Source organism: Mercenaria mercenaria, chromosome 18 (assembly GCF_021730395.1).
Source record: "Mercenaria mercenaria strain notata chromosome 18, MADL_Memer_1, whole genome shotgun sequence".
Classification (NCBI taxonomy): domain Eukaryota; kingdom Metazoa; phylum Mollusca; class Bivalvia; order Venerida; family Veneridae; genus Mercenaria; species Mercenaria mercenaria.
The window spans coordinates 41,186,439-41,200,596 of record NC_069378.1 but is presented as its reverse complement, the minus strand read 5'-3'; the positions used below and the strand labels follow the sequence as shown (position 1 = coordinate 41,200,596).

General features: G+C 29.2%; 1 protein-coding gene across 1 annotated transcript; it reads left to right on the top strand.

Moving 5' to 3' along the window:
• Positions 1–3,263: 3,263 nt before the first annotated feature.
• LOC128550852 (uncharacterized) lies at positions 3,264–4,518 on the top strand. Its single transcript, XM_053530771.1, has 2 exons — positions 3,264–3,681; positions 4,108–4,518. Exons 1-2 carry the CDS (start codon positions 3,515–3,517, stop codon positions 4,481–4,483), a joined length of 543 nt encoding a protein of 180 aa, XP_053386746.1. The 5' UTR covers positions 3,264–3,514; the 3' UTR covers positions 4,484–4,518.
• The last annotated feature ends 9,640 nt before the right edge of the window (positions 4,519–14,158 follow it).

Below are 14,158 nucleotides of genomic sequence, written 5' to 3'. Positions count from 1 at the left end.
GGGCGATTATTTTTTTATTTAAGCAGTATTTCATGTTTTCTTTGTTTAGAGTAATTATTTATGCTAAAATACTAATGCAAACCAAAAATATTTAAAATCCAATCATAATTATGGTTTTAATTTATATAAAATAGAAAACTGAGAATCTGAATCATGTCCGTGAACAGATTGGTAAATACCAAACATGAGTGATATTTTTTCTATTAAACCAATATATTATTTGTTTTTGGTTTAAAATGATTATTAATATTAAAAAACGTGTACATGCCAAAAATGTATTAAATTCAATCATATTAAGGTATATAGAATACAGTATAGGCTATCTGATTTATGCCAACGAACATGATTCATGTTCGTGAACTGACTTGTAAATACCGAACATGAGCAAAAAGCGCTATTAAATAATAATGATAAAATATATTAGATTCAAGACCACCGATGATTAATGTATTGTTTTTGTCTGCAATTAATTTACTTATTAATAAAGATTTCTGCACACATTTTCTATAGGATTATTGCAGGTTGCCGTGTAAAGACAGAGATATACGAAAAAAAAAAAAACAGGTTTAACAGCCAGACAGAATGTATTATGAGAGCGTTCAGTTATTACATTTTACTTTTATTTCTTTCATGTACGAAATACAATGCAAAATGTAATATCCAGGCCACACCACGAGGAGGAACTCTCACCATGGCCCGTATTTTTTTCTTTTTTTTTTCTTTTTGTTTTTCTTTTTTATTTTTTTTTTTTCATTTTTTTTTTTTTTTTTTTATTTATTTTTTTTTTTTTCATTTTTTTAGTATTTTTTTAACTTGAAAACATATTTCATATTTCAACAATGTACAGTGTATTTACATTTTTAAGCTAACAACACTCTGTTTATGCTAACGAACATGACGTGTAAATACCAAACATGACTTGTGAATATAGTAAATACCAAACATGACTTGTAAATATAGCAAATACCAAACATGAGATATAACATACTATTTTGTTTGTGTGGTAGAAACTGATGTACAATGTATTTACATTTTTTAATTTAACAACAATCTGTTGACTTGTAAATATAGCAAATACCAAACATGAGATATAACATACTATTTTGTTTTTGTGGTTGAAATTGATTAACAATGTGCAATGTATTTTCATTTTTTAAGTTAACAACAATCTGTTTATGCCAACGAACATGACTTGTAAATACCAAACATGACTTGTAAATATAGCAAATACCAAACATGACTTGTAAATATAGCAAATACCAAACATGACTTGTAAGTATTGTAAATACCAAACATGAGATATAACATACTATTTTGTTTTTGTGGTAGAAACTGATGTACAATGTATTTACATTTTTTAATTTAACAACAATCTGTTGACTTGTAAATGTAGCAAATACCAAACATGGGATATAACATACTATTTTGTTTATGCCAACGAACATGACTTGTAAGTATTGTAAATACCAAACATGACTTGTAAGTATTGTAAATACCAAACATGAGATATAACATACTATTTTGTTTTGTGGTAGAAATTCATTAACAATGTACAATGTATTTATATTTTTTAAGTTAACAACACTTTGTATATGGCAACGAACATGACTTGTAAATATTGTAAATACCAAACATGACTTGTAAATATAGCAAATACCAAACATGAGCAATAACATACTATTTTGTTTTTGTGGTACATTTTTAGGCTAACAACACTCGCTTTGCTGACGGTGTACGGGACCTTTCTGATCTTTTTCGTTTTGTTTGGTTTGGCTTCTTCCCCGCATTAGGAGTGTTCAGTACTGTCCGGTTTCCATTTGTTGATGTCACCATTTTCGGATGAGACCTTCCTTTGTCCGAGAGAAACTTTTTCTCCCTGTTGCTCCTAGTTTCTTCGGACATGTTTGACCATTTGTCTATATCTGTTTGGTGATGCGTAAATGTATCGTGAAGTCTGAAGTCCCCTCTACCGCATATCGCACGGCATCTCTCTAAGTTTTCTCCTTCACAATGTCATTAAATAAGTTAATAAATTTGGGAAGGTCTGTCTGCTTCCAGCCTGTGGCGGACTTCAAAATGTGATTTGCGGACTCGCAATTGTTGTTAGTCCAACCGCGTTCTATTTTGCCTTTATTACACGGCTCGATCACTTGTGATTTTAACACCGGTAGTAGCCTGTCGCTGAAATACGGTTTGAATTTTTTATCACCTACTTTGCTGTCCAGTGGTTCTTAGAAGCTACTTTTCTAGTTTTTTTGTTTTGTTGATTTCTTGTTCTGTTTCTAGGAATTTTTTCACGTGTTGTTGGTTCCATTTTTTCAGTTTCAGTATCGTCAATGATTTCATGGATGAGATGACGATACTTCGTCGAAGAGGCGATTGAAGGTACAGGTTCTTGTTTTACGTCATCTTTCATACTGAAGAAATCACGCATTTGATGTACCGGACCCTTTGCTACATTTTCAACCAAAGGAACTATGTGGTTAGGATTCCAAGGGTTACTTGTGGTTGGTGGACTTACTGGTAATCTTATACTTGTCCACATAAGATGTAATGTCCCCTTCTCAGGATCTGCGAATGGTGGTCTCAATAGTGTATTCATCACTCTGAAGTTATAATTCTTGGTACCGTTGACTGCTGGATAGAGTACTTTTATGGGGAGATTTAGTAGACGTGACATTGCGATAAACATGTGCATTGACGAGTTTGTACCCGGGCGCGCACAGTTGATACAATCTTGTTCAATTGTAGGACAGAGAACAGTCAATCGTTTATACTGAGAGTGTAACATAATCTGCGATTTCTTGAGAACCATTTCTAGACAACATCTGTATCTGAGTTCTGTACTACGACTTTCGTCACCATTTATCAAAGTTGAAACTGAGTTAAAGAAGCAATCACCATCTGGAGTGCTGTGAAGTGCGGCTTTGTCGTTTGCGTGAAAGTATGTGAGAAGTGTATTAGCATTCTGGTCTTGAGCATGATTCGTGAACTCTGTATGCAAGGTGATGTCAAATGGAACATTTTTGATGAACATTTTCTCGCGCTCAGCAGCTTTCACCAACTTTGGAAGACCATTTGCTGAGGCCTGTAAAACATTAAAGGTTCGTGACTGCGCGAAAAATTCAATCGGTAAATATATATTTGATTTACGGCTATTTTGATAAGTCAATGAAATAACAAAAAATTGTCTACAGTTAAATAATATAAATATAGTCACATATTTCATTTTAGATTGCCGGCAGTTTACGACATTCTTGTAAATACGAATTTAAAAACTATTTCGATGTGAATTGTTTAATTAAATAATAGTTTGCTAATTAAATACAACCCGTGTAAACAGTCTTTAAGTGCCTTGTCGTATCGATAATTTGACACGGCGTATAGGTGCAATAAACAACACGCTGTCTTATGACAATTAATCAGAGCTGACACACTGGAGTAAACAATGTCTTGACTTATATTTCATTTAAAAGAGAGAATTTTTGCCAAATCATCACAGAAATAATTCCACATGTGTCATTACGCAGTCTTCGGTGATAGCTATATTTCCAGATTGAAATATTTCACACATGGTAAATTAGAAATTAGTAAACCTCATATGTTCTTTGGTGTTCCTGGAATGGCAACAAACAGAAAGTTCGAGGGGATGTTTGAGAGCTTAAAGACATACAAACCGAGGTAAGTTAGCCGTTTCTACATGCCGTTTCTACATGACTTTATTTACAATAAGTGTATATACAACTTTGTGTCCTCAAAGTCAATGAAGAGTCACAAATAATAATATAAACGTACCAATATCAGTATAAATACCGAGGAACTGATATTGCATGTATAAAGGACAAACTAATCAATTAATTAATAGTACACTGTGTATTATTTACCAAATTATTTAAAGTGTTAATCATATATCATACATCTAAATATATATAAAACGAATAATAAAACTGTTCTATTCAATTCAGTATATATATGTACTTGTATTAAAATGTGTTAATCATATATCTAAATATATATAAAACGAATAAAAAACTGTTCTATTCAATTCAGTATATATATGTACTTATATTAAAACGTCTCTTACATTTTATTTTTCTTACATTTCAGATATGTCTTCATCAATCTAGGAGGGAACGATATCACAGATTCATGCAACCCCCATGATATATATCTGAATATTATCAACATTGTAGAAGAACTGTATAACTGTGGAGTGGAACGCGTATTTGTTGCAAGTATAGTGGAGAGAGGAAATTTTCCAAAGTGGACTGGTTTAAATCACAAATTGTTCAACGTATACAGAAGATCTGTGAACAAAAAGTTAAAGAAATATTTTGCACGTGATTTTGTGCAAATTGGTAAAAGACTGATCTATCCGAGACATAATGATTTGGACTTAGTACATCCAGGAAATAGACAAGGAGGAATGAAGATATTCAAGCATGAGGTGTTGAAAGCATTCAAAAAGACAGAACACTGTTAGTGTATATCACCAAATATCATTAATTTTATGTTTTATGCGTGTAATAATATAAATTCAGCAATGCTTTTGTATTGAAATAATCCTATTAGCTCTTTAATAAACTTCAGAAGCTTCAACATTCCCGTTTGTGTTTTTATCAATGTTTTAACGCGCATCAAGTACATATAGCAAGATATCAAAAATCACAATTAAAAAAAAACAAAAAAAACCAAACTAATTAACTTACCTCACAGTAGATACAGAAGTCATCACAATTATCCGAACACACATAACAAGGATATTTAGGCATTTTGAAAGAATGATCTATCATTTCCAGAACTGGAAGGCAAATTCATAACGAAGACGAAATATATACTTACCATTTAATTGAGCGATTGCAATTATGTATTACTTAAAAACAAACCAACGTAATGTGAAAAATTACATCAAATGAGCCGCTTGTCACTATTTTTAATCAAAGTTAACCGCTAGGGAATTAGTTTCTCAATCAACTGCAATTAAAATATGTTTTATAATCCAATCAGCCCTATCAAAAATGATTACCGGTAACAAATTTGACCTCAAACACGGACGGCATGTGTCTGATTAAGAAATTTCGAAAGGTGTTATAATCCAATTAGCACTAGCAGTTACACGGGTAATTGGATTAAACACAATATTTCATTTAGAATTTGATGTAAATATCAAGCCGATACTTCCGTAGAAAAATCTACTTCGCAATATAATTCATTAATCAGTATTATTTTGAAATGAGAAATCCTACATTTTCAATGTGTGAAACCAGCGGCTGGTCATACTTACTCATGTCATGTACGGTGTTTTCATTTCAGTAAACGGGTCATGTTTGTGAACACTGAAAATATAGCAAGTTTTATAGTTTAGATAAGTTCTCTATTTCCTATAAACTAAAAGTCGTAATTAAATAATTAATTTAATATCCCTACATGAAAAATGACATGCACTAGTATTTCAGCATTATTATTCAATTCAAATCACCAGTAATTGCCCTAAAACATGCTAAATGTTGTACATTTTGGGTTTGTATTTGTTTCTTATTCTTTATAATCATTTCACAAACATATAAAGTATTGCTTTAGTTTAGTAGTAATCGCTCATGTTTGGTATTTACCAGTCACGAACATGAGGCAGATCGTCAGTTTTCTATTATATATATATATATTAAAAGCACTACCTAATCTAAGTAAAGAAAACATGAAATACAGTTTAAATAAAATAATAATCTCATGTTTGGAATTTACAAGTCTGTACACGGACATGTGTCAGATCGTCAGTTTAATAGAAAAAAATATCACTCATGTTTGGTATTTACCGATCTGTTCACGGACATGAATCAGATTCTCAGTTTTCTATTTTATATAAATTAAAACCATAATTATGTTTGGATTTTAAATATTTTTGGTTTGCATTAGTATTTTAGCATTAATAATTAGTCTAAATAAAGAAAACATGAAATACTGCTTAAATAAAAAAATAATCGCTCATGTTTGGTATTTACTGGTCTGTACACGGACATGAGCCAGATCGGCAGTTTTATTTTTTATAAAAAATAAAAGCATATATCTGGTTTAATTTCAATTATTTTTGGTATGCATTAGTATTTTAGCATTAATAATTAGTCTAAATAAAGAAAAATGAAAAACTGCTTAAATAAAAAAATAATCGCTCATGTTTGGTATTTACTGGTCTGTACACGGACATGAGCCAGATCGGCAGTTTTATTTTTTATAAAAAATAAAAGCATATATCTGGTTTAATTTCAATTATTTTTGGTATGCATTTGTATTTTAGCATTAATAATTAGTCTAAATAAAGAAAACATGAAAAACTGCTTAAATAAAAAAATAATCGCTCATGTTTGGTATTTACTGGTCTGTACACGGACATGTGTCAGATCGTTAGTTTTATTTTTTATAAAAAATAAAAGCATATATATGGTTTAATTTCAATTATTTTTGGTTTGCATTAGTATTTTAGCATTAATAATTAGTCTAAATAAAGTAAACATACAATACTGCTTAAATAAAACAATAATCGCTCATGTTTGGTATTTACCAGTCTGTTCACGGAGATGAGCCAGATCGGCAGTTTTCTTTTTTATAAAAAATAAAAGCATAAATATGTTTTAATTTTAATTATTTTTGGCATGCACTAGTTTTTCAACATATATAATCAATTTAGATCACAAAAACGTAATAAATTGCTTTAATAAAATAATTATTGCTCATGTTCGGTATTTACAGTGTAACGTGTATCCCTCTCACTCTAAATAATATGAAATAAGGCAAAGCCTCAAAGCGTGCTCAAAGAAATCGGATTTAGCTAAAAATGTTATGCCTCATTTATTTGTCACACAGAAACTATTCCCTACTCACAAGAATTCAGGAGAACCCATTCACTTGAAAAGTCTACATTTAGTGTCACCATACCTGTAACAGTGAATATCATACGTTGCAAAAATTATGGGAAGCCGGTGTCACGGTGACGTCATTACCGCGTTCCCGTTTCTTTCTGCTTATTAATGACATTTTAACCATTTTCTGGCCGATGCTTGATCTTTTAAATGAAAATAATATTTTTTTTCAAACAACTGGAAAGCATTCTTTCATTATTGTTAAGTGATGAATATTTTTTAGCAATTGAATGAAGTTCTGTATTCACTCCGGAAAGAAGTACTTCCTGTGAGCACCTATCCGTTAGGGTGCGCTTTTTAAGAACTTCCGACGAAACTTTTCAAATCCATCACCAAGTGTGGAAGTATACTTGCGTTACCGTAAAGCTCGATTCTCGAGCAGGCCCTTCGGGCCTGCTCTTCGAGCTCGCTATAAAAATGTTCAAAATGTCGCCGTTTAAAAATGCTACTCAGTATTGAATAAAGCATGTTTGTATTACAAATTATATCAGTGTAGTCACGTTACCGGCTGATTAGCTTCTGACGCAACAAAATTAACAGCTTACTTTGAATATTCTTTCGGGTCGCAGACATCTTATTGTGCGGATATTGCGTTTCGCCTACTGATCTGACGGACGCTTATTAACATTTACGAAGACCGTGATATCCCGAATTTCATCGGGGTCGTCGCACACCCATGGTCTAAACCGGAACTCCATATTTTTTTATTTGGATAGTATGTGTTGTTTGGATACCCTCGTATGTTACCGTAGTGGGATTCGCGACGAAAATCGGTAAGATCGATTCCCTATTAAAACAGAATTTGAAATAGGAAAAAGTAATGTAAAAAAATTACTTCCAACTTTAAGAAAAAACAAAATTATGTAGTTCATTATAAAAATCTTGAACTATATACACAATTAGGGTTAAAAGTAACAAAAATACATAAAATATTAACTTTTGACGAAAGTCCTTGGTTAAAAAAGTATATTGATTTTAATACTCAAAAAAGATCTAAAGCAAAAAATTCATTTGAAAAGGACTTTTTTAAGTTAATGAACAATTCTGTATTTGGGTTTAAGACGATGGAGAATTTACGTAAGAGGGTTAATATTAAATTAAACACATGATGAAAATATTTTATTAAAATACATAGCCAAACTTCATTTGTTAGTTCAACGTTTGTTTAACTCTAACCTTTTTGGTATTCATAGAATAAAAGAAAGTTTGTTATTAAACAGACCTTGTTATGTTGGAATGTGTATTCTAGATTTATCAAAATATTTAATGTATGATTTTCATTATAATTACATTAAGGAAAAGTACGAGGGTAATTGTAAATTATTGTTTACTGACACTGATTCATTATGTTATGAAATAAAAACCAAAGATGCATATGAGGATTTTTATAAGGAAACAAAGATTTATTTGATAATAGTGATTACGATAGTAATTCAAATTTTATTTTTATAATAATAAAAAAGTAATTGGAAAATTTAAAGATGAAGCTTGCCGGCATTCCCATTGTTGAATTTGTCGGATTAAGAAGTAAAATGTATTCATATTTATTAGAAAACGAAGTTAATATTAAAAAATGTAAAGGAATTAAAAAACTTGTTGTTAAGAAAACAAAATAGTTCATAAAAATTATAAAGATACTTTGTTTAATTCAACCCAAAGTAATCACACCTTTAAAAGTTATTCGTTCTAATAAACACAATCTTTCCAGTTATGTTATAAATAAAACATCTTTATCATGTTATGACGATAAAAGATATATTCTTGATAATGGTATTGATACATTAGCTTATTCTTAAATTAAAACTTAAATTAACTCTTAAATTAAAACTTAAATTAAAACTTAAATTATAGAACCATAAATTGTTAACTGAATATTCATAACGTTTAAAGAATTAATATAAATAACATCATTTATTTTAAATTCATTTGCATAATTAATAGAAATAGATTCATTTTTTCTGTTATTTTTTACATTATAACTTTGAAGAATTACATTTTCTTTATTTTTTAGTTGTAATTTAGCTTCTCCTTTATCTAATTTAATTGCATCAACAAGAATAATTAAGATGCAATTAAAATTAATTCTTACATTATTACCATTTTGAACTAAACCAGGACTAGCATTTACAGTTTTCCATTGAAATAATCCACTATCAGTATCTTGGGTATAACATGTTAAAAACAATGGAGGTTTTCTTTTAATTTGTGTGAGCTTCCAGCTCTCAGGGACTGACGTCCATCTTTCTATTTTATTTACTTTTTCATTTATATTATTGAATATTCCCATTATATTAATTATTCCAGTTAAATAAATGTCCTTATTGGTTAAAATAATTTATAATAGTTTGTTCATTTACTCTTTGATTATTAATTTTTAGTATTTTATACAATAAATCATACAACGGTACTCTGTCTTGTAACATTTTAATGAAAAATAAACAATAATATCCGCAAAGCATACTTGTTTTGTCTTGATATTGAACATTGTTGTATTTTACATTTGGTATATACTGAATTACTTCTTTTGGTGGAGGAAGTCCAAATGGATCGAAATACATATTATTTAAGTAACAAACCCAATGTGTTCCAGGACCAACAGAGTCATCCAAATTTATAATTCCACACTCGTCCTTTTCTTTTAATTTTAATAAATTATTTCTACTAAATACACCCCTAAAGTTTTTAATTTTTAATTGTTTTACCCATTGTTCAATTTCAAAGTTAGATATTGGTTTGTTTATAAATTTTATTTTTTTTTTACTATAGGAATTCGTCTGTAAGGTCTTCGTTGTGAATCAATCTGTAGACCTTTTCCACTTAACAAAGATGTAATCAAAGGTATTCCTAGACTAGCAGCCAACATACCTAAAAACCCACCGTCTTGTTTTTGTTTTTGTGTTAATTTAATCACTCCAGATCCTACTAGTTGCTTTCTTTGATTAGGTGTAAGATATGGTGATATCATATTTCTCTTTTCATTAGCTACCGAAATCATACCATTTCCAAGTATTTTACTAACACCAGTACTGGCTAGTCCAGAAAGGGCTCCAATGCCTAAAGGGGCTAATATTTTTGGAGCTATTTTTGCTGCCATTGGAAGAATTGTTTTTCCTAACAAACCAGCCAAAGCTCCTAAAAATCCACCATTTTGACCTTGACTGGACATTTGTTTCTTTGAAATTGTAATTTCTAATCCCTTCTTATTTGCAACAGCTTTTTTAATTTGATTAATTTGTGTTTTTGTTAATAGTAAAGGGAAGTTTCCATGTAATTGTTCATTGTTTTAATCTAAAATTATATGGAGTTTTGTTGTTGTAGGCTCGGGCCTAAATTTTTCTTTTGTCCATCTGTAAGGTTAACTTTATATTCAATATAATTTGATGACATTATATAATTTATATTTTTTTTTATTTAAACAATAACAGTTCATTTCCAATAGTATTTATTTCAACTGTTTCTTCATACAATACAATTGCGTAAACACGAATATTGGCTGCTGGTGGAATATTTAATTTAGCTCTTAATGTAATATGCTTAGGGTCATCTGTAGTTACTTCCTTTTTATATTCCAAGTTAAAATGAACAAATCCAAACAAACTTTGAAAATTTGATCTATTTAGCAGACTTCCGGTAGTCTTATTATTTTGTTTATAATAATAATTAATTACATCATCATATATTCTTGATATACTTGTGTATTCTGTTTCTGGATAAAAAACACCATTACCAACTTCAAGACGACAAGAGCTCAAAATACAAACATTATCATCTGCTGCATCAACTTTAAATGTATCTAATAAATGTGGATTCTGTCTTTGTGCATTACTTTTATCAGGTCGTTGTAAATAAACAAATACATGTTGTGGTTTTGTTACACCAGCTGTTATTCTAAAAGTTATGTTCGTCTGTCGTGTATCAGTGATTGCGTCACCATTTCCCCAAGGTATGACATCTTGCTTTTTTAAATCTTTCAGTAGTAATTAGATCAAACCCAAATTCATTAAAAATTAAACGTGGAACCCATAGAATTAATTTTGTTACAATTACCCTACCTGGATCAGCACATTAGCTCTAAAATTAATTCATCATCATCTGTCAGCTGCAGTGTTATTTGAATTTGACTTGGAGGTAAAATATTAGTTTCTAAACCCTGAAAAAATGAATAATTATTTAATGGAATTTTAGCATTTACCTCATTACCACCTTGGATTAATAACTTCCTAGAAGCAAAACCCGAATTATTATCAGCGGCAGCAGTAGCAGTAGTATCTAAATAAATAAACTCATTTGTTCCAGTTGATTTTGCATAATCTTCAGATAGTTCAACCAAACTCTTTACATTTATTACTTTGTATAAATTATTACAATCATAAACAATTTTTCCATTTTGTTTAACCACTAATTGATCAATTAATGAAGCTGCATTATTAATTAGAGCAATTTGATCTCCATCACCGTAATTATTACCATTAGCAAGCTTATTTTCTTTAAAACTTACTTCAAAATAACCATTAAACCAATCAAAATATGAGCTTCTATCATTAATTGTAAAATGATATCCGTTTTTTTGTTGCTTAACATTATTTCCCAAGACAGATATTAAAGCTGTATCTAATTGAATAGGAGTTAGTTCGTATCTTTCACAATATTCTTTTGTTCTAAACATGTATATATTATATATTATTTTATTTTTTTATTAAAGTTAAAACTTTATTTTTTATTTTAGTTTTTATTTTATTTTTTATTTTATTTTTTATTAAAGTTAAAACTTTAGTTTTTATTTTATTTTTTATAAATTAATCTGTTAATACGTTTTTGTTGAGCTGAAGTTCCAGCACGAGCTAAAGTTCCAGATCCTGACAATATTCTATTTATTCTCATATGAATATCCTCCTCATTATCATTATTTTTACTATTATTCTTTTCTTGTAATTCCTTAGCAATTAAATTACCAACTGCTGGAGCAGGTTTCTTTTTAAGTTTTTCAACAATTTTAGCTGCAGCTAAATTTCCAACTTCTGTTCCAACCTTTTTTGTTCCACTTTCAAGTGCTGCTTTTCCTGCTGTTTCCAAAGCTTTTTTTCCAGCTGTGCTAATTGAAGATGCAACTCCGCTTGAAAGCAATTTCGTTAAAGTGTCAAAGATACCTGTCCCGTGTATGATTTCTTCTCCTGTGTGAGCATCAACATAAATAAATATTCCTTTATTTTTGTCATAAACTTTCTTGTACATTATATAAAACTAAAATTTATAATTTCATAATAAAAGTTTTAAAACTTTAGTTTTAATTAATTTCTTTTAAAATTAGTGTAAAACTTGTTTCAACCTCATTAAAATTAATTATTCTACCAAATACATCTGTAATATATATTCTAATTGAATTTATAATATATTTATTAATTTCAGAATATCCAACTCTTTGTGGTTCTTTTGTAAATGGATAAGCTCTTGTTAAATCTGCAGTACTTAAAGCATAGATAATATCACTGAAATTACCATCAACAAGTGAATTATCAATAAGATCACAATGAATGTAAATTGTATCCACAGAGTTAGTTATATTTGGTGTTTTAGTTCCCATGCAGTATTTTCCATTTTTTTTCTCAAATCCAAGCAATGTATGGAAATTTGATATTTCCAAATCCAACTTAAAATTATCTGTAATTGAAATCAAAATCTTAAAACTACTTAAATCAAATTCCAAACTTATTGGAGCAATTTCTGATTTATTAAATTCAAAATCATCATTACTTATTTAATGTTTCCCTAATATAATTATTAATATCTGTGTAACTGTAAGAACCATTTGTAAATATAATATCTTTCCAATCCTTACCATTATGATAACGAATTCTTTTATTGTCATATTCATCACTAATATTATGCCAAGAGTAGGTCATAGTGTTAATACTATCCAAACCAACAACGTAAGTTTTATTTTTAACTAAAATTAAAGAACGACTAAATCTGATTGTAAAATCACTCGGAGTATTTTTATTATCTTTAACTGTTTCAGAACTTAATACTATTTTTTGTTCCATTTATATAATTATTAAAGTTTAAATTCAAGAAAAATAATTTTTATATAACTTTTCATGTTGTTCTGGTAACAATGTTTTCATTTTTAATAGTTCATCAATTATTCTAATACCTTCATTTTTTAGTTCTTCATTATTATTTCCAGCATTAATTGAACCACAAATTAACTCTAAGTCATTAACCAATTCTTTTGGATTACATGGACAAACGTCATAACCTTGTCCCCTAATTACTTTTTTAAATTTCATAGATCTTTTATTGATAGGTAATCCTGACTTTTCTGTTAATTCTTTAAATATTTTTCTTGAATGAATTGAATGTTTTTTATTATTGTTATATCTTTTATTAATTAAATCAATTAAATCATCATCAACTTTAGTGTTAATGACTTCTTTTCCAGTTATTCTATCCTTAGCAATTAATTTGTTTTGACCATAAAGTTTATTTAAGTTAATAATTAAATTACCATATTGTCCATTTGGTAAAACTTTATATGGGTTATGATATCTTATTCCTTTTCCAAATACCTCTGAGTCATTAATCAATTTTGATAAGCGTTCACCATATCTTTTAAAATTTTCTCTGTATAATTCTAACTCCGAAACATACTCACCTGCAGCCATAGGTTCTGCATTTGTAAATTCAACTATTTCATCTGGTTTTTCTTTACTATATTTATTTATATCATAAGTAAAGCCCTTTAATTTCTTGGTAACCTCTTTTCTTGTTTTTATCCAATCGTTTTTATCTTTGCTTATTGCTAACTCTGATAATGTGGGCAATTCATATTTTGATATTATATCTTTATCGATATTTATATCTAAATTTGCCCCAAATTCTTCAGTTGTATCATCAGATGTTTCAGTTATTCCCATCTTTTCTCTTCCGTAATCTTCTAATCTTTTAAGTTCATCTTGAGGAACCCATCCGACAGGTTCATCTCCCCAATCTATTGGTGTATAGGGAGTCGGTTTTAAAACTTGTTGCTTTTTAGATTCATCTTGCATTCCTTTAGTTAATTCAGCAATACCTTGTGTCAGATCTTCTGATATACTTTTTGGAAGTAACGCTAATTGTTGTTTTATTCCAGGTAATGCTTTTAACTGACTTGATAATTGTTCTTTTTGACTTTCTATTTTTTCAGTAATTGGCTTATAAATTTCAGTATACATATCCCGATTTGTAGCTTTTCTTATTTTTTCTCT

Bases quoted from the DNA above. Each gene is read 5' to 3' on its own strand.
- LOC128550852 (XM_053530771.1), top strand. From the start codon at position 3,515: ATGTGTCATTACGCAGTCTTCGGTGATAGCTATATTTCCAGATTGAAA. The intron at 3,682-4,107 runs GTAAGTTAGCCG...CTTACATTTCAG, and splicing joins TTAAAGACATACAAACCGAG to ATATGTCTTCATCAATCTAG.